At 38.8% G+C, this 20131-nt stretch overlaps 1 protein-coding gene across 1 annotated transcript; it reads left to right on the plus strand.

Annotated features, from left to right (window-relative positions):
* Positions 1-1329: 1329 nt before the first annotated feature.
* lman1 (lectin, mannose-binding, 1) lies at positions 1330-18581 on the plus strand. The gene is made up of 13 exons (XM_049603814.1): positions 1330-1588; positions 2921-3075; positions 6479-6586; positions 6992-7053; positions 7425-7524; positions 7711-7834; positions 8852-8910; positions 9086-9218; positions 9406-9593; positions 9966-10045; positions 15669-15831; positions 15922-16046; positions 18050-18581. Exons 1-13 carry the CDS (start codon positions 1369-1371, stop codon positions 18084-18086), a joined length of 1554 nt encoding a protein of 517 aa, XP_049459771.1. The 5' UTR covers positions 1330-1368; the 3' UTR covers positions 18087-18581.
* Positions 18582-20131: the final 1550 nt, after the last annotated feature.

Genomic DNA, 20131 nt, shown 5'->3' on the forward strand with positions numbered 1-20131 from the left:
TTGTCTATCTCTATGTGTCAGCCCTGTGATAGTCTGGTGACCTCTCCAGGGTGTACCCCGCCTCTCGCCCAATGTCAGCTGGGATAGGCTCCAGACCCTCGAGAGGATAAGCGGTTACGGAAAATGAATGTATGAATGTTTTTTCCTGTATTTGTGTTTCATGTCAATGCACCAACCATAAACTGGATGTGACGAGCTAAGCTAACAAGCCAGACAAACAATGATACATGCTTTAATTAACGTATAAATAAAATAATATAATGTCACTTCCTCAACTGGTGTCTTGGACAGTCAGGTATCAATACACAATTATTTGCACAGCAAGCGTTATTATTTGTCCAATGACAAAAAAAAAAAAAAAAAATCTCAGAAAGGCTCTGGCCAGCCCGCTCTAGCACCTCACAACACGGCAAGTGGCTTTCAGTGAGGCCTAGCTGACAGCCTGTCAGTCAAAATGGCAGCGCCCTTAATAATGCAGAACTTTAAGCCTTAATAACGTTCAAATGGGATATATATATGAAAAAATTCACCCCCAGTACAGTTGTCAGGAATGATGAAATGAGTCATAAATATCAAAAACGTTTTTTGCACCAGGCTGTTAACATGTTTATTTTAGTTGTAAAGTCAGGCATTTTAACATGGGAGTCTATGGGGATTTGCTCTGTTTTGGAGCCAGCCTCAAGTGGCCAGTCGATGAACTGCAGTTTTTGGCACGTTGGCAATGGCTTCACTTGTCAGCCCTGGAGGTTGCCTCTTGGCACCAACACACCAAAACAAATTCCTTTTGTGTAAAAATTTAAATGTATAGATAGATAGATAGATAGATAGATAGATAGATAGATAATCCAGAGGGAAATTAGGGCACCCAGTAGCTTATTACACAATGTATACAAAAAATGTATACAAAAACACAGATACACAAAGGGATAGAGAATAGTTTAAGGTGATTAAATTAAAGTGAGAGCAGTGCAGGAGTAATGAATACTTTGATATGGATAATATAAATTGCAGTTGAAGATAAATATATGTACAGATACCAGTGCAAATACAGATTGTTTTGCTGTTGTTGTTTTTGGTGGTGGTTTTTTTTTTTTTGGTAGGGGGTGCTAAAAGTAAAAAAAAAATATATATATATTTTATTTTATTTTGCAGAAATAAATAAAATATTATTTTACAGACAACGTGACTTAAGTACAGGAGGCCCCTCTTGACGACCTCAGCTGTACTCTTAAAAAAAAAAAAAAAAAACACAGGAGAAGAAGAGGAAAACCACCAAAATAACGGACCAATCAGAAAGCGCCCTGTTGGCCCTACAGGCATCCCGTCATGCTCGTGGTCTCAGCGCTACGTCAGCAGTGATACAGAAACATGGCGGTGTCCATAGCACAGCGCCCGGCTGCCAACGCTCATGTGTTGATATTAACTTTTCTCACAACGTTAATATTTCACCGCAGTGTCGCCGACATCCCCGCCGGTTCCTCGACGTCAGAGGAGCCTCCTCACCGCCGCTTCGAGTACAAATACAGCTTCAAAGGACCGCACCTGTCCCAGACCGACGGCAGTATCCCGTTTTGGATCCACACTGGAAGTAAGTTTGTGTCCAGCTGTCAGCATCACAGAGCTGCTGCTTAAACCTGAAACACTCACATATGAAGATGGCACGAGGACAGCTCAGTTTGCGGTTTGTAACCGACGTGTTTCCGCTCAGGATGTTGGGAAATGACAGCTGCTTGCTTCACCTATTCAAAACTGCACCAGACAGTCCACACATGTTAGCAGTGTAGCTTTATGTCAGGCTTATATTCAACCGTGTAAAGACTTGGCTTATTAAATACAGCATGTTACAGGCCGTGACTGTCTGCGAGAGTCTATGCAGACACATGCCAGTCAAGTGTTGAACTTCCTCCTGCACGAATGGGCCTTTGGATTCTTGCATCACACAGTGACCTGCCAGTTGCTGATATGAGCATTCAGTAAGCAGCAGCATGAGATTACACTGCATTCCCTTTAAATCAGCATTGATTCAGGGGGCTGTAGCTATAGACTATTAATCTGCTGCTGGTTAATATGTTAGTCACATTTTCCCAGAGTCAAATATGACACCATAAAGTGTCTTTTGGGGATACTTTCTCTGCCATGTTTGACAGAAGACAAGAAACACCTCCATAATGAGTGGAACAAGGAGAGAGAGAGAGAGAGAGAGAGAGAGAGAGATGTGGGCTGGCATAAAAAAGACCAGGGAGGTTTTGATTACATCAGGAATGCCCAAAATGTTTGTCCAACCAACAGTACAAAACTTTATATAGCTTACTGTCACATGAGACAAAGAAAAGCCGCAAATCCTCACAATTGAGAAGCCGTAACTTTGTAATGTTTTGGGATTTGACTTAAACAGATAATCTAATATTGAGTTAACTGTTGTTTAGTTTGTAAAATGTTCAAAAACTGAGACAAAAAAAGTTTCTAAAGCCCTACAGTACATGTCTTCATATTACTTGTTTTGTCTGTCAGAAAAGCAGCAAGTGATACAAATATATTAATAATTAATTATCAAGATCACTGCTGATTTGATTCTTGTTTCAGCACAAGTACACACATGTTTATGTGACTCAGAGCGAACTTAGGTTGCACTGACAGATCTAAGGAAGGTATTCTCCAATATGAGAATCAGGTCCTGAGGCAGATAAAAGATTAAATAGTAGGCACACCCTGATAATGCTGGCTTGGGATAACAGTATGACATGTTAGCTGGCATTAGCTTTTTCATATTAGCTTGAGTAGAAGAAGGAAACACACAGAAAATGACTACTTCTTTGTTCAATTTTTTTCTTATAAAACACAGCATGTGTTGTTGAATTTCGAAATTATTAATTAGTTATGGCACTCTAAATTTTTGCACATTCTCTCCTTTCTATCCCAGATGCTATCCCTAGTGCAGACCAGGTGCGCATTACGCCATCCCTCAGGAGTCAGAGAGGCAGTGTGTGGACGAAAAACAAAGTCAGCTTCGAGCACTGGGAGGCCGAGGTGACCTTCAGAGTATCAGGAAGAGGTCGAATGGGAGCAGACGGTTTGGTAAGGAAGGGTAAAACTTCTGTGTTGGTTAATGAGGCAAACCGGTTTTATTTTAGGGAGTGTACCACGCCATCCAATTGAATAATGGACTTCCAATCACAGTTGTTACTTAATTTTTGTTTATAATTAATATACTGTAAGTCCAGAACAGTTTGTCCTGCCAGAGAGCGCACTATTACTACTCTATGCATCTATGCTACGGCTGGGTATTAAACCTCAATACTTATTGAACACCAAACAAAATGTGTCTGTAGCTTCTGTAGCTGTGTCTGCATCTTTAACTAAAGTTGATATTGGTCACATTCTGACTTACTTGTGCTTTAGTCAGATTTCCTTATCTTAGTTAGTAAACCTGTCTTACTTTAGACTAACAACATGTTTTCCTCAGGCAGAGCAATGAATGAAAAATAGGTTGAAACATGCTAATATTCTCCAAACTCAGGAAGTATTGTTACAGACACTTAAACTTACACTTAATCCACAACCAAACATGCAATGATATCTAACCTCATAATTGATAAACACACAGAACCTCACTACATGCTGACCATGCTGATGTGAGAAATAAAGATAACCTGTAATGAGAACTGAGAATTTACTTACTCCTGTCCTGTCACAACAGATAAATAAAATGTTGCTTATCAGACTATGTTTGACCATTATGGAGAAACTTTAAAGTAAAGGTGCACATCCTGTTTAATGAGGTGTGACATGTCCACAAGGTTAAATGACAAGCGTTTCCATCATAGTCTGTATAATGGATGTAGCTACCTTGACATCTTCTTTTGGTTTGTGGAGTCCCGTTTTGAAGCCTTGAGTTTGGCATTTCGACAGTTGTCATCTTGGTTTTTTGGGGGGCCAGAAATGACCATATATGGACGAGAGACATCCTTTCACTCAGAGTGGCCTGCCCTTAATTAAGTGTAACTTTAAGACTTTGTAGAATTTAAAGGGTGAGTTATATCAGAACAAACAAACAAGAATTTAGCTGTAGGGATGCACCGAAATGAAAATTTGTAGCCGAAGCCGAATATTATTAAACACTTGGCCGAATACCGAATATCGTTGTTTAGTTGTTCATTAGTTTTTGCAGATGAACCCCCTCCAGATTAGTGTTGTCACGGTACCAAAATTAGGACCCACGGTACGATACCAATGAAAATATCATAGTTCTGAGTAATATCACGATACCACAGCGAAAATGAGGCAGATGTGCCTTTTGTCATTTATAAAAAGATAAATCACTTTTCTATAATACATCACTGATATTTCAATGGAATAAATTACTTACTGACTTATTCATACTTCAAAAACAGCATCAATAAGTGATTAACATAGGGGGGATCAAAATAAAATAAATAAATGAAATAAAAATCAACCAGCCACCCTCCTCCCCTGACAAGTCCCTTCATAATTAACGAACAGTCCCTAAAGTGCGGTGAGGTTTGTGGGCCATGAACGGCTTGTTTGTCCTCTGACACATCACGTACGGTCTGTGTTCGGCTGGCTCGGCTGTTCAGGTACTTCTGGGCAGTCATGACGCCAAGAAGAGGATATTATTGAGACAGGAATACATTACTGTCTGTGTCTGTGACCCCCGTTCAACCCACAATCAGTGGGATTCGCCTTTCGTTTCTGCTGCTGGTTGAAAACTGTAGGCTGCTCGCACAGCGTGCTGAATGATTTAAGCTTATTTTGCTTGCTCAAAACTATTTTAAGTCGCAAATGTGAGTGCCGTGACGGACGGATTGCCACACTGAGGTGATTCTGAAGATCGTTAAGTGCAGAGGATTGAGTGACCCAGTCACACAAGCACTCTAACCTTGTGTGGGGACACACACACACACACACACACACACACACATATATATATGTATATATACATATATCTGTGTGTGTATGCACTTTACTTATATACCACGTTCAGGATAGATTCATTTCATCTGGCTTTACAATACCTCATGGGGGATTCTGACGTAATCATCATCATTAAGCATCATTATGTGTATGCCAGATCCACGTGTAATATCACAGTAGGACTGCTGTACATCAAATGACAGCAGATGTCAGTACTCCTAAATGAGCTGTTAAACGGGGCTTCGTGTGATCGGCCTTTTGGCGAAGCAATCCGCCTGAAAAATTCGACACATTCACGGGGCTTCATCACACCATCACTACTGCTCTCTCCTCCAGCTCGCTCATACACACACCAGCACGCGCACTCACACAGCTCTCATCCCCGTCACACTTGCACCCCGCACCCCTGCCTATACTCATTCAATTCCAAACATGCCATTATAACAGAACATTTACTGCAGGGTCACTACAATATCATAACATGGTTTAGATTCCTAAATAGATATTCACCTCATCGCTAGATAGGCCTACTCCTGAAAAACTTGAAAAACTCGTGGATGATGCCATCTCTGTCTGTGTAAGGCTTTCTGTCCTACGAGGCCACCGTCACTTACCCGACGGGAGGGGTGAGCGAGTGAGTGCGAGTGAGCCCTGCAATCTAGAATTTGACCGCTGATGTCATTGTTACACACCATTTTTACACACTGAGGCTTTAAATTAGCTATATGGACCAAAATTGTTTTCTTGTTCAAGGCTGTAAACATTTCCGCTGTAAAGTTGGGCATGAAAACGAGGGAATATGGGGATTCACTCGCTTCTGAAGCCAGCCTCAAGTGGCCATGCGAGAAACTGCAGTTTTTGGCACTCAGATGTTTGCTTCATTTTTTAGCTCTGGAGGTTGCCGCTTGGTTTCCGTACCTGACACAAGAACTGTTGTGAACAGCATGATGATGTTTAAAACATTACATTTTAGGTGTACATGTAGTTGTTGAAAATTAGCAATAGCTATGAATTCTCTGTGCAACACATCAGTCTCATACTCTGTATTGGTGTGTCTGCGTCACTATTTCTTTTTTTTAAACGTTCAAACAGTACTAGTAGCCTGACACCAGGCAGACAAAGGCAAACAATCAAGAAAAAACTTGAAGATATTTACTGGCGTCATCTCATATCGATTGAAGGCCCCTGAATCGATACAAATTAAAAGCATATGATGGCAGACTCTGTGATATCGGCAAATATCCTGTCATATTGTCTAAAGAATCAATATAATATGGTATCAACCCCATCATATGAGTGCATACACAAGAATTGATTCGTGCCACATATAGTTTGAAGATTTAAAGTGCATTTTATGACATTGTTCTGCTGTAGATATAGTTAAAACACACCTGGACAACATTGATGACTGCAAATCCATTCACAGCCGTGAACAACTTATTCGACAGGAGAGAAACCAAAGAGGCAAATCAAAAAACAATCACAAAATGTTGTAAAGGATGCTACAACAAACTAATATTTGTACCACATTGTCTTTGTCTACCAGGCTGTGTGGTTCACTACATCACAAGGCCTCGACGGTCCAGTGTACGGTGCTGCCGACCAGTGGAATGGAGTTGGAATCTTCTTTGACTCTTTTGACAATGACGGGAAGGTTGGTGTTTATTGATTAGACATAACTATCAATGATTGTATGTTTCCAGCAGTGGTCAGCATCATACCTATTAGTTTTGGGTCATTTTGGTGGTTAAAAAACGTGAAAACATATATACATGTCTTCTTTTCTCTTTTGTTGAAACCTGTGAGGTTTTAATTTGTTTACATGTTTGTGTTAATTTAAATACTTTTACATGTTTGTTCTTTTATCTATATGTTTTACAAGTAGATAAATGGATCACTCTCATATAAAAACAAATATTATAATAGTATAAAACAATATTTATTTCAGGTATGGGATTGACATTTGTGAATGAGATTACCTAAAATCAGAGCCACCTTTGGGCTTCAGATGAAAAATAGGATTAATGTGTTTCCTTGTTTTCTTCCATCTTTATTCCAGAAAAATAACCCTGCCATAGTTATTGTGGGAAACAATGGAAACCTTGTTTATGACCATCAGAAGTAAGTAAACATTTCTTTTGCTTTGCTCTGATGTCATCACCAACTCAAATTTTAACAACTTAAAGGAGATTAGGAAATATGATTATATTTGCTTGGAAAGTAAATAATCCTCTATCTTTCCTAATCTCTGCGGGCCGGTGAAAGCTTTAAATCACTTTTTCAATGCCATTTCAGTCTGTCTTAGAATTTCACACTGTTTACTGGTCCACAACAAGTGTTTACAAAAACATACATGGGCATTAATGTTATTCACTTATTTAATAAGCTCTAATCACACTGTATTTTCCCTGCTCATGTGTAGTGTTCATGTAGCGTGCAGAGCTGTGTATAGATGAATGTAATGGTTATATTTTTTGTTGTTTTTGATCCAGTGACGGCACCACACAAGCTCTCGGCACATGTTTACGAGACTTCCGCAACAAACCCTATCCTGTCAGAGCCAAAATAACGTACTACAAGAAGACGCTGACGGTAGGAGAAACATTAATTAACACAAGTTATTACCTGCATATATGAAACTGTATATGAAGAGAAAAATACGCTTCTACCTCATTAACAACATCGTGTCACTGATGTCATAAAACGCATCATGTCTGATGATCAGCGCAGTCAGTGGTTTTTAGTTTAGCTGCATCACTTGTTCATGTTCCTCCTCAGGTGATGATCAACAATGGTTTCACTCCAGACAAAGAGGACTTTGAGTTCTGCACAAAGGTAGACAACATGATCATTCCCAGCGAAGGCTTCTTTGGCATTTCAGCTGCCACTGGAGGTTTAGCAGGTATTATTATTATTGTTATAATATTTTATATTTTGTGTTTAAAAAAACCTTTAAAGGGACAGTGAATTGCAGAGTGTTGGAGCCATCAGCTGTACAGATGTCTACCTTCTCTCCAATATAATGGAATATAATGTAATGGAACTAGATGGCACTCAGCTTGTGGTGCTCAAAGTACCCCAAAAAAATCTGAAAAACTCAACAGCAATGTCTCTTTCCAGAAATCATGACCCAGTTACTCAAGATAATCCACAGACCTTGTTGTGAGCAGTTTCATGTAGGAACTATTTTCTTTCTACTGAACTACACCCACCAACCATATCACAGTGCAGAAGGAAGTGTGCATCTACTCATGGACAAGAGGCTCTTGCTTGTGACTGCATGAGATGTAAACATTAATTTTAAAACAAAATGTCTTCCTTGGTTCAGCTGTTACATTAGCTAGCCCAGTGTTGCTAGGTGAGCTAGCAGTAGATGCACACTTCCGTCTGTGCTGTGATACTGTTGGTGGCTGTAGTTCGGTAGAAAGAAAATAGTTCCTACATGAAACTGCTCACAACGTGGTCTGCTTTGAGCACCACATGCCAAGTGCCGTCTTGTTCCATTATATTAAACGGAAGGCAGACATCTCTACGGTTGATATTTTCAACACTCAGCAACTCACACCAAAACAATCTAGACTGATAAATATTTGGGGTGAACTGTCCCTTTAAAGTTGTCAGTTTCTCTGTTGTCCTCTAACTAAAACTCTACTGTCCCTTTTTAACCAATCAGAAAGCAGTCTAGTTTAAGTGACTGAGCAGAAATGCAAAATTATTTTTCATATATCGTCAGGTGTGGAGACAAAAACTGATTTGAGGTTATTTCACAGTAACCTTCCCAGTAGGACTGTTGTCATGCCCATCTCTCTCCTCATCTTACCTCCTTATTACCTTGTTATGCAGTAATGTAAAGGGCTGCTATAGTTGAAAGTATGTTTATGTCTGTTGTAATTTTCTTTTTCTTTCTTTCCTCCCTCAGATGACCACGATGTTTTGTCCTTCTTGCTGTTCAGACTCACAGAGCCAGGCCAGCAGCCGGTAACTCCATTTTCCTAGAGCTCCTCATACTTTTCACAATCCTGTGTGTGCAGTTCACTTCCCTGTAGCTGTGTGTCTCTGTGTGCGCACGCATGCGTGTGCACCACATAGCCTGAGCACGGCCTCTATTGAGTTCTGAGAGGGTTTTTCTTTTTTTTTGTCTCTCCCACTGAAGCCCCCACCTGAGTCTGAGATTCCTAAAGAAGAGAAGGACAAGTACCAGGAGGAATTTCAGAACTTCCAGCAAGAGCTCGACAAAAAGAAAGAGGAGTTTCAGAAAGAGCACCCAGACGTCCAGGGAGAGCCAAGTTAGTTTTCTAAAACCAAAACTGGCCATTAAGAGAGCCATGACATTTTTTTATTTTATATTTTACTGTTATATAATCTGAACAAACCACGTTAAATTGTATTTATTCAAAGACACATTCGTATGCCCAAACAAAATACTTCATGAAAGTTTTGATTTCATTCATTGTTTCTTTATATCCTCTGCAGTTGAGGACTTGTACGAGAGCGTGAATGACCGGGAGATCCGTCAGGTGTTTGAAGGCCAGAACCGGATCCACCTGGAGATCAAACAGCTCCACCGGCAGCTCGCTATGATCCTGGACGAGCAGCGCCGATATGTCTCTGTTATCACTGATGAGGTCGCCAAGAAGGGAATGAATGCTGAGTCGGGACAGGTGAGCGTGTCATTGCCAAGAGATGTTTACAGCAGACACACACAACAATGAGTGCAGGATTTATAAAGCATTTAACTTTTCACAGATGTAGTTATCTCATTAATAGTCAGTGGTTTTCTTTCTACAAGGCTTTGATTAATTTCCAGTCATTTTATTGATTTGTCAAAATGTACTGGAATCATAAGAGCCCACTGCTGACTTGCTCAAACAAATCATCAACATAAAGCATTTACTTCAGTGTCATGTCTGTGTACTCCCGCTGTTTTTATGACAGGTTATCAAAACTAATAAAGCTTTTTTTATGACAGCTTTATCAAACATCAACACCGGAGTGTTTAACCTTCAGACCTTTATGTTGTATTTGTCTTGTAGCTGGATGCTGCAGGTCAACAACAGTTGGGCTCAGTCCTAGCCAACCAGCACGAGGTCCTTAAAAATCTGAATGAGCTGAGGTAAGTAACAACAGTGTCATTGTTGTTCACGTTTTGTCAGTCTTAAAAACTAGCTGTTGTTTTTGCAACAGACATAAAGAGAGATCTGTGATACTCCAGAAAAACAAGGGAAATCCCGGCGTTTAAATCCCTCAAATCATATTTAATCTCAGGATGCAGTGGCTGCGACATCACAGGTGTCTGCCAGCCTGATAATCCAGCTGCAGTGACGATCAGTCACATGCACGTGCACACACGCCAAAGGCCTCAGCACTAAATGAGATAATCATCACACTGCCTTGATCTCAGCTGAAAACCAGGACTACACTGGACTTCTTTGCAGACGCTCGGATGTATTCTCAGACAGTTTATTAACAGCCTAAAAATTGTGGCCAGGAAGGAGAAGGTGACTCATTTTTTAAGGGGACTTATTTATACTCATTTTCAGGTTCATACTTGTATTTAAGAAGATATACTTTATTAATCCCTGAGAAGAAATCAATTTTTTTCACTTTGTTATCACACAGGCCCGAAATACACACACATGCACAAACAGGACCTTTTACATTTACTAAATGGAGAGATGTCAGAGCGAGGGGGCTGCCCATGTACATGTGCCCAAGCAATTGCCCAGGAGGTGAACTGGCCCCTCAGCTACCAGTCCACACTCCATATTTGGCCTAGATGGGGACTTGAGCTGGCAACCCTCCGGTTCCTGACCCAAGTCCCTATGGACTGAGCTACTGTCGCCCATTTAAGGTTTCTACTGGACCAGGTTTTCACGTCACATTTATTGTTCAAAAAACAGTTTATTTCCTCATATTGTCTGTGCTGGAACACCTGTATTCACCTGCTGTCTGAAATGCTCCATTTTAGTGCCTGTCTCTTTAAGCCCAGTTTGATCTGATAGGTCAGCGTTTCCATGTCTTCCGTATCATGGCACCTCTGCACCCTCATTGTAGCCTGCGGCCCTCAGGAAGTGTGCCAGGCTTTGAACCCAATTTTTGTTGTGGCCAAACAGTGGAATTACATCTGTGACTTGGTGCCCTGTGACTCCAAAAAGACTTTTTCCCATTAACTTACAGAGACGTCTGTTAATCAGTGGATGCATTTTTTATGACTAGTTTTACTATCAGGATTTGATCCATTCAGTCCAATAATATTTCGAGTGTCCAGAAGAGCTGCAAGACTAAATCATTGTATCATCATTCAAGTTAGCAGAGCACTAAAGGGGAAGCTGGCTCAGACAGTTGAAGATTCTAGTGCATTCACTCCGTGGGCCACACGGTGTGGAAGCAATCAGTTAATTTTATACTAGCAGCCATACTTTTTCGGCTTCATGGGCCACTGGGCAACTTTTTATAGGAATGAAGGGGACCCTGCCTCTAATGCTGTATCCAGTTCTCTTTATGCGTCCATATTGTAGCCGGGAAATCGACTGGAACGGAGAATAGCAGCACTTCCTGCTGTCAAATATTACATCTAAAAGCTTCTAATATGATCAGAATATGATCTGAAATCAGGAAGAAATTTACGATGTCAGCAATGAAGCATACATGTTTCCCTGACATTAGCATGTAGCTACATGTAGCAGTGAAGGCTACACAATGTAAACACTTGCAGTATCGTGCCTGGAGCAGAAGACAATATAAAGAAATCTGGCACACTATGACATCATATTGTAGCCGAAGTACAAAGAACAGTTGGAAACAGTATTCAGAACTGACGTTTCTGCTCACAGGGATTATTTTTTTACATACGTTTACCTCATTTGAAACTTTTTTAATATGAACATCCGACATTCATTCATTCATTTATCGTCCGTAACTGCTTATCCTGTCGAGGGTCATCGGGGGCTGGAGCCTGACAGTGGGTGAGAGGTGGGGTACACCCTGGACAGGTCGCTAGACTATCACAAGGCTAACACATAGAGACACACACGTCAACTCCTACGGGTGATTTATAGTCACCAATTAACCTGCATGTCTTTGGTCTGTAGGAGAAAACCCACACTGACACGAGGAGAACGTAGATACTCCACATACGAGGGCCCCAGCTGGCTGGTGGATTTAAACCTGGAATGCTCTTTCTATGAGGCAGTGGTGCTAAACACTGCACCCCCGGGCCACCATCCAACAATATACAGAAAAGCATAAAAAGGCCCCTTTAAAAGATACCATCTCCCAATTAATAAGAATTCTATGTTGCTAAGACACACAGCATGATAGGTGTGGTAATATCCAGCTGTAAACTTTTCTTCTTCTTCGGTGATAGAAATGTTGTCTTCACCACTCTCAGATGACATCACAAGCATGAACAGGCTGTTAATGCTCACATAATACAGCTTAAGAGATTTTGTGATGGTGTGCCTTCCACGACTGTTTGATTTTGGTACTTATAGTAAGTAAGCCTGATTAGGTGTTCAGATTGTAATATTTTGATGTTTAGTGCTTGGTTCTGATGCTTCTGTAAGGTGCTTGAAGGCTTAGTCATTGTGAGCACGCAACAGATTTAACAACAATGTCTTCTTCAGAACCCTTCTTTTAAATTTGAGGAGATTTTAATGAATAACAATAATAGAGTTCTGAGTTATCCAACATCACCTTTTTGACTCTGGTGTTCTTTAAAAACCAACCATCAAGACAAAGAGTGGGTTAATTTATAGTGACGTCACATTTGTCCCGTGGCCGCAGTTTGATTGTGCGTCTTAATTTGAACACACCATCTGCATTAAGACTTAATCAGAATCACAAGATATTAAAGATTTTATTTTATGTAACATTAATCTCTTAGTCTCATGTATCATAAAAGAAGCAAGCTGTTTATATGCCCTAAATCCAACAGGACATTCATCCTCAGATGATTTTGCATACATGATTTTCTTTATTATATTGTTGACCCATAACTCACATGGACCCAGACTCTCACTTACAATGTGTCTCATTTGCTAATTCGGCTCTTCTGTAAGTGAATTATATTGTATGTACAGCACGGAAAGACAGAGTTTCTGTAATGCTTCACATTGAAGAAGCACATTATCAGAGGTGCACAGGAGTAAGCTGATTGACACAGTAAATAAGTTGAGACGGCGTCAAAAGGCTGCAGCTGCTCCTCCTAATGTGCTAATGTGAGCGACTGATCTGTATTACTTTATAGATTAAGCTCTCAGTTTATCCTGGCCCGTCTTTTAAACACAGAGTTTATGATAGGACTTCACGGCAGACTCCAAGGAGGGCTTTCAGCTCATAAATGGGTCACTTGTAGCAGATGAAGATTAGATGTAGGCTTTAATAAATGCTCACTTACTTTCTCCAGGGAGATGTTTTTCCCCTCTTCCTGAAACAAATTAGATTTTGTTTATATGTCATCCCTGTACGGCCCCTCCAGACCTCAGCCATGTGGCCGAGCAAGAAAAGGCCACCATCTTAGCACCATTTTGTCCTTATCAGATTAGTAGTCTTTAAATACATCTGTCATACGCAGGCAAAACATGGCTTACCTCCAATTGATTTCTTGTCACAATCCTCCCCTCGGGGCCTTTCTACTTACGCCGCTGGAATTCCTTTCATTTGTCAAGTCACTTTTTTCCTTCGTAATCGTCTTAGATGTGTTTAAGATGATAAGGGGAACTTATTGCTTTCTCCATGTAAGTAATCAACTTTAAGAAATTACATTTTGTTGAGAAATATGATCCAGGCTTAGACGTCTTCATTCTCTTCTGAGACACACTGGACTGTGCTTCATCTGCTGATGAAATTGAAAGTGAAGAAACAGATTTGCAGTTTTGACATTTTATTACTGGCGAGCCGTGACAGTGAATGATGCATGGACAGATAGTGACTCCAAGAGAGACAGTCAAACACATAAACCTTCCTAAGTGGGTCCAGTGACACAGGATAAAGCAGCATTGCTGCATTCAAGTGCTCCTCAGATTGTTTCCTGAGTTGGGAAGTCTTTCTTCCAACTTTGCTGTGTTCATGAACTTTAAGTTGTTATATGGAAACAACATGGACGCTGCAAAGAGGATGTATTGTATTTTATTGCTCAGATCATTTAAACAACACATTGTAATTAAAGCTTCAAACTGTTATCAGAGTGATCTTGTCCCAGACTTGTCGCTGAACTAGTACATCTTTTCTAACATATCTAGATCTACTCTACATGGACAGCAGCTAACGGTTACCATCTAATAACATATTACAAAATACATAAAAGCAAAACGTTGGCATGCGATATATGAATTAGTTAAGAGATTATTACCATCAATGATTTATTTCCGTCTGCCAAGTTTCTGCATATATGACGTCAACTCATGTACCAAAGTTTCATCAACTTCTCGAGTTGTTGTTCCAACTTGAGGAGGCTTTCACTCATTTTTTTAGATTATGAATTATGGTTATCATTCTGAACGGGTCAACTTGCATCATCTGAAACCACAAATTGTCTTTTTTTTGGTATGTTTAAATAATTTTTAACATGTTGATTAGTGAGTGTTAGAGGTGTGGCTAAGATTCTTTTTTTTTTCTTCTGAATTTTGGACAAAGCCAGCTAGCTGTCTCCCTGTTGACAGTCTTTATGCTAAGATAAGGTAACTGGCTGTAGCCTCATATTTAACTGACAGACAGGGTGGTATCAATGGTCTCAGTTTGGAAAGACACAAAGCTTCTTGACTCTACTCTCCCAAAGAAAACGTATAATAAGTTTACAGTAACTGAATTTATTTAAAGATGTTTTTTTTTTTTAGTTCCTCCTTTTTTCCAACGTAACCATCTCTATTCAGCTATTCAACACTCCTATTTTTGTACAGGCAATTTAATATTCCCGCAGTTGTGATCTTGACCTGTTGTGAAATAAAATTCGGAGTCCTCTTAAGACAGAGACAAGACAGAGTAAAAATGTGGTCGAGTCTGACCTTCAAAAAGCAGGCTGATTTCGCGTACTACAGCACTTTTGTGAAGAGCAGACTGATATTTTTTTTGGGTGTTTAATTTAGTTAAACAAAGACAGTCAAAACAACAGTTCAGTGCCCAGCTTTCTCTGCCCTCTCAGGCCCTACCCCCCACAACAACCCTCCACCCCATGGCACAAGTGATATTAATAAATAAAATTTAAGAGAAACAAAATGCGCAGATAATTTTTTTTTTTTTTTTTAACTATTTTTTTATTTCGTCTTTAGCATCATGACCAGACTCTGGATTCCTGTTAGCGCCACTCTGTGATCTGTTTCTTAACCTCCTGTACTTGTAATCTGTTGTAAGAACATGTTTTTATAAGGGATTAATTCAGCAATCATGACCTCTTTTATCAGATGGTAATTTTGTGTTTTTCAAACTTTGAGAATATGTAGCCTCCAGTGAATGGGGATTAAAGGATTAATTTCGGACAATTTGTATTACTGTCAATAAATGATACCACACAGCATATTTACTGTACATCATGTTTCCCAACATGGATTCACTCAGCACACAGGTCACATTGTCAAAGTAAATGTCTGGACTATGTTGCAGAGATATTTGTTCGGTATTAAAAGGCTGTGGCAGTAAATATTGTTCCTGGCAGTCCTTTGGGGGAAGCAGTTGCAGTATTAATGTTTTTGCACAGTGCTTCTGCAGGGACTCAGTGTGTCCTCTCTTTGTTGCTGCAGAAACTCCTTCTATGAGTCACTGAAACAGATCGGCTCAGTGCAACACCAGGGTAACACAGGTGGGATGGGAACATACGAGACCATGCAGCACTTCAACGACATCAAGGAACATCTGCACACGGTCAAAAGGGACGTGGAGCACCTGGTTCAGCGTAGTGCTCAGGTATGGATCAGAGAGACGAACTTCTTAGAAGCAGTTGAGAAAGTAGATCAGACATGACTGAATTTTGTGTATGTGTGTTTTCATTCACAGAACCCTGCTGAGAAGGCCTTTAAGTGCCCCGAGGTGCCTCCCATGCCTTCCTGCTTATCAACTGTTCATTTTGCAATCTTCATCGTGGTCCAGTCAGTCCTGTTCTTCTGCTACATCATGTACAAGTAAGACATTGTTGTTTTTATTTGACAATAAGAGTCCTCGAGAATTTTAACAACTCTCTCACCAGACTCGGCATCAGCTTTATTCGCAAAGTATATGAACGCATACATACATATTTGTTGTACTTGATGTATTTATCGAAACAGAAATAAAGCTAAAAAAAACAAAACAATAAAAAACAACAAAGCTGGACAAAAGTAAACAAACATTTAGCTATCCTGTAAATTATTGGTGAAAATAAATCAGTAAATATACAAAATATATATATTTATCTAAACAATATAACAATGGACAACAGCATACAGATTCTATAAGTCAGACTTGTATGCCTGATGCTGTGTTACATGTGTCAGTCTTTGTGGAGCTGGACGCACATGCACAAAGCTCATTTTCACTCACAGGTAGCTTTGAAGGGAAGTAGACACATCTTAATATCCGGTTGCATATTGATAGTTGTGTCTGCTCCACCAGGACACCTGTCAAAAAGAAGGACAGTTAAGACCAAGTACAACACCAACATTATGATTTTTTTTTTTTTCATACTCAAACATGACTTTAATTTTTTTGTATAACATACCGTACTAGCTATATATATTTTTTTTTAATATTATGACTTTTTATGATATTACTTTATAATGGCATTTTGATGACATACTATACAAGAACTTAATGACATTTTTTATGATTTTCACATGCTATACCATGACTTTTTAAAATGATATTTCTGACATACTGTACTATGACTTTTTATGGTATTGTTATGACATTCTATACTATGACAGTTTTATGATTTTTATAACATACCATGACAGTTTTATGGTTTTGGATGACAAACTATACTATGACTGTTTTATTTCATGACTTTGGACGACATAGTATACTATGACTTTTTTTTTATTACTTTGGACGACATGCTATACTATGATTTTTTTTGATTACTTTGGACGACATGCTATACTATGACTTTTTTTGATTACTTTGGACGACATGCTATACTATGACTTTTTGATTACTTTGGACGACACTATACTATGACTTGTTTTGATTACTTTGGACGACATACTATACTATGACTTTTTTTTTTTCATATTTTTTAGTGACATACTCTACCATGACTTTAAGTCATGGTTTTGGACAATATATTACTTTTTTTTTTTTATGATTTTGGACAACATACTTTGACTTTTTTTGTCATGATTTTGGACGACATGCTATTCTGTGACTTTTTTTTCATGATTTTGGATGTCATACTTCACTATGACTGTTTTTCATGATTTTGACAACATACTATACCATAACATTTCTTTTAATTTAATGACATACTGTACTATGATGGTTTCATGATTTTTATGACACACTATACAATGACACTTTGTTATGATTTAATATCACGTACTATGTTATGACTTTTTAGAGGAATACTGTACTACGATTTCTTTATGGCGTTGTTATGACATACTGTGACATTTTTTATGAATTCTCATGACATTTCAATTGTATTTTTATGTCATACACTACTGTGACTTTATATTTTTTTATGCCATACCATGCATTTTAAAAAGATTTTTATAACAACCTATACTATGTCATTTCCCTAGACATTTTTTTTAAATATTATATTATGTAGGTTTTTTTTATGACTTTTTGGTGACATTATTACAGCTTTTGTGGCATACTGCACCATTACTGCTACTTTTACTACTACTTTTTATGACACGTTATGCTACGACATTTTTGTGACCTGAACACATCACTTATTATAATTCAGTGATATTCCACACTGTATATTATTCTGTAACGGGTCATTCTGGAAAATGATTGTTTTTACTTTTGGTACTTGGAACAAGTATATTTTGTTGCTTACCGTTTTATACTTTTAATTAACTTTGAATGCAGGACGTTAATTTGTAACTACACACACTGGTATTGCTACTTTTACTTAAGTAAAATATCTGATTACCTTTTCACCACTCTAATGCTTTGTGTCTCTCCTTTTGTCTTTTAGAAGTCAACAAGAAGCAGCAGCAAAGAAGTTCTTTTGATGAAATGCTTTTCTGAAAAGAAAGTGTGTAAATTAGGGAATGTCCATTTTGGTAATTTTTTTCTTTGGTTTGATCATTTTCAGATTGTAAGTTATTATACTTGAAAATTTGGTTTTGCTGAAGAAGTTTGTTTTAATGGCAGATTTTTAATTTGATCAGTAAAATGTTGTGTATGACTGCTAGTGTGAGACTTCTGGATTTCCAACATGGTGTAACATGTTCCTGACAGTATTTTTGGTTGGTCAGATTCTTTTTTTTATTTTGTTTTCAGAATATGAAATCTGTCCCCAGTCCCATTCCATGCAACTGAACTGACAACAACAACAAAAAACCTGTGTTTTGAAATGTGCAATTTTGTATAAAATAATGCTGAACATTTGGTGATGAAAACTCAGAGCAGATGTCTGCTTCTGTTCATCTGTTTTGATCGGGTCAAACATGTCAGAATCTGACATATCCTTTACATGAACAATTTACATAAACAGAAAACCCAAATCACTTTGTGGTGTCTGCTTATTTTATCATGTAGGATACACTCCTCACAAGATACATCTACATTGTATAATATGCTGTTTAAAACAAATAAATATTATACAGTTTTACAGTGTATTGTAAACCAGTTAAGATAAAATTACAGTAATAACTACATTACTGTTAATAATTTGAAGACATTTAATGTGGCTGTACCCCTTCCAAGTATACAAGAAAAAGAAATTCTCACATTCATGATATTTCATAGTAAAAGTCATACTATAGTATGTCGTCCAAAACATGAAAAAAAAGTCATAGGATAGTGTGTTGTCAAAAATCATCAAAAAAGTCATAGTAAAGTATAACGTCCAGAAACATCGAAAAAAGTAATATTACAGTCTGTTGTCCATGACCATGAAAAAAAGTTACAGTATAGTATGTAGTGCAAAAACATGAAAAAAAGTTATAGTATGTCGTCCAAAATCATCAAAACAAGTCATACTATGTCTTTCAAAACCATGAAAAGAAGTCAGAGTATACTATGTCGTCCAAAATCCCGAAAAAAAGTCATAGTGTAGTATGTCGTCCAAAATCATCAAAACAAGTCATTGTATGTCGTCCAAAATCATCAAAACAAGTCACAGTATAGTATGTCGTTCAAAATGATGAAAAAAAGTCACAGTATAGTATGTTGTTTAAAATCATGAAAAAAATCATAATATAGTATGTCATCCAAAATCATGAAAAAAAGTTATAGTATGTCATCCAAAATCATCAAAAATGGTCATAGTATAGTATGATGTCCAAAACCATGAAAAAAGTCATGAAAAAAAGTAATAGTATAGTATGTCGTGAAAAAAAAGTCATACTATGTCGTCCAAAATGATGAAAAAAAGTTATAGTATAGTATGTCGTCCCAAATCATCAAAACAGTCATAGTATGGCGTTCAAAACCATGAAAAGACATAATATACTCTGTCGTCCAACATCACGAAAAAAAAGTCAAAGTATAGTATGACGTTTAAAATCATGAAAAAACTCATAATATAGTATGTTGTCCAAAACCATGAAAAAAAGTAATAGTATAGAATGTTGTGAAAAAAAAGTCATAATATAGTATGTCTTCCACAAGCCGGAGCTTGTGGAAGAGGTTGAGCGCTACCGGCTAGATATAGTCGGCCTCACCTCGACACATAGTTCCGGCTCTGGAACCCTAGTCCTTGAGAGGGGCTGGACTCTCTCCTTCGCTGGAGTTGCTCCGGGTGAGAGGCGGAGGGCCGGGGTGGGCTTTCTGATAGCCCCCAGACTCTCTGCCTGTACGTTGGGGTTTACCCCGGTAGACGAAAGGGTTGCTTCCCTGCGCCTTCAGGTCGGGGAACGGGTCCTGACTGTTGTCTGTGCTTATGCACCGAACAACAGTTCAGAGTACCCGCCCTTTTTGGAGTCCCGGGGACGGGTGCTGGACAGTGCCCCGACTGGGGACTCCATTGTTCTGCTGGGGGACTTCAACGCTCACGTGGGCAATGACAGCAGGACCTGGAGGGGCGTGACTGGGAGGAACGGCCTGCCCGATC

This window comes from Epinephelus fuscoguttatus, linkage group LG18, assembly GCF_011397635.1.
Source record: "Epinephelus fuscoguttatus linkage group LG18, E.fuscoguttatus.final_Chr_v1".
Lineage (NCBI taxonomy): Eukaryota > Metazoa > Chordata > Actinopteri > Perciformes > Serranidae > Epinephelus > Epinephelus fuscoguttatus.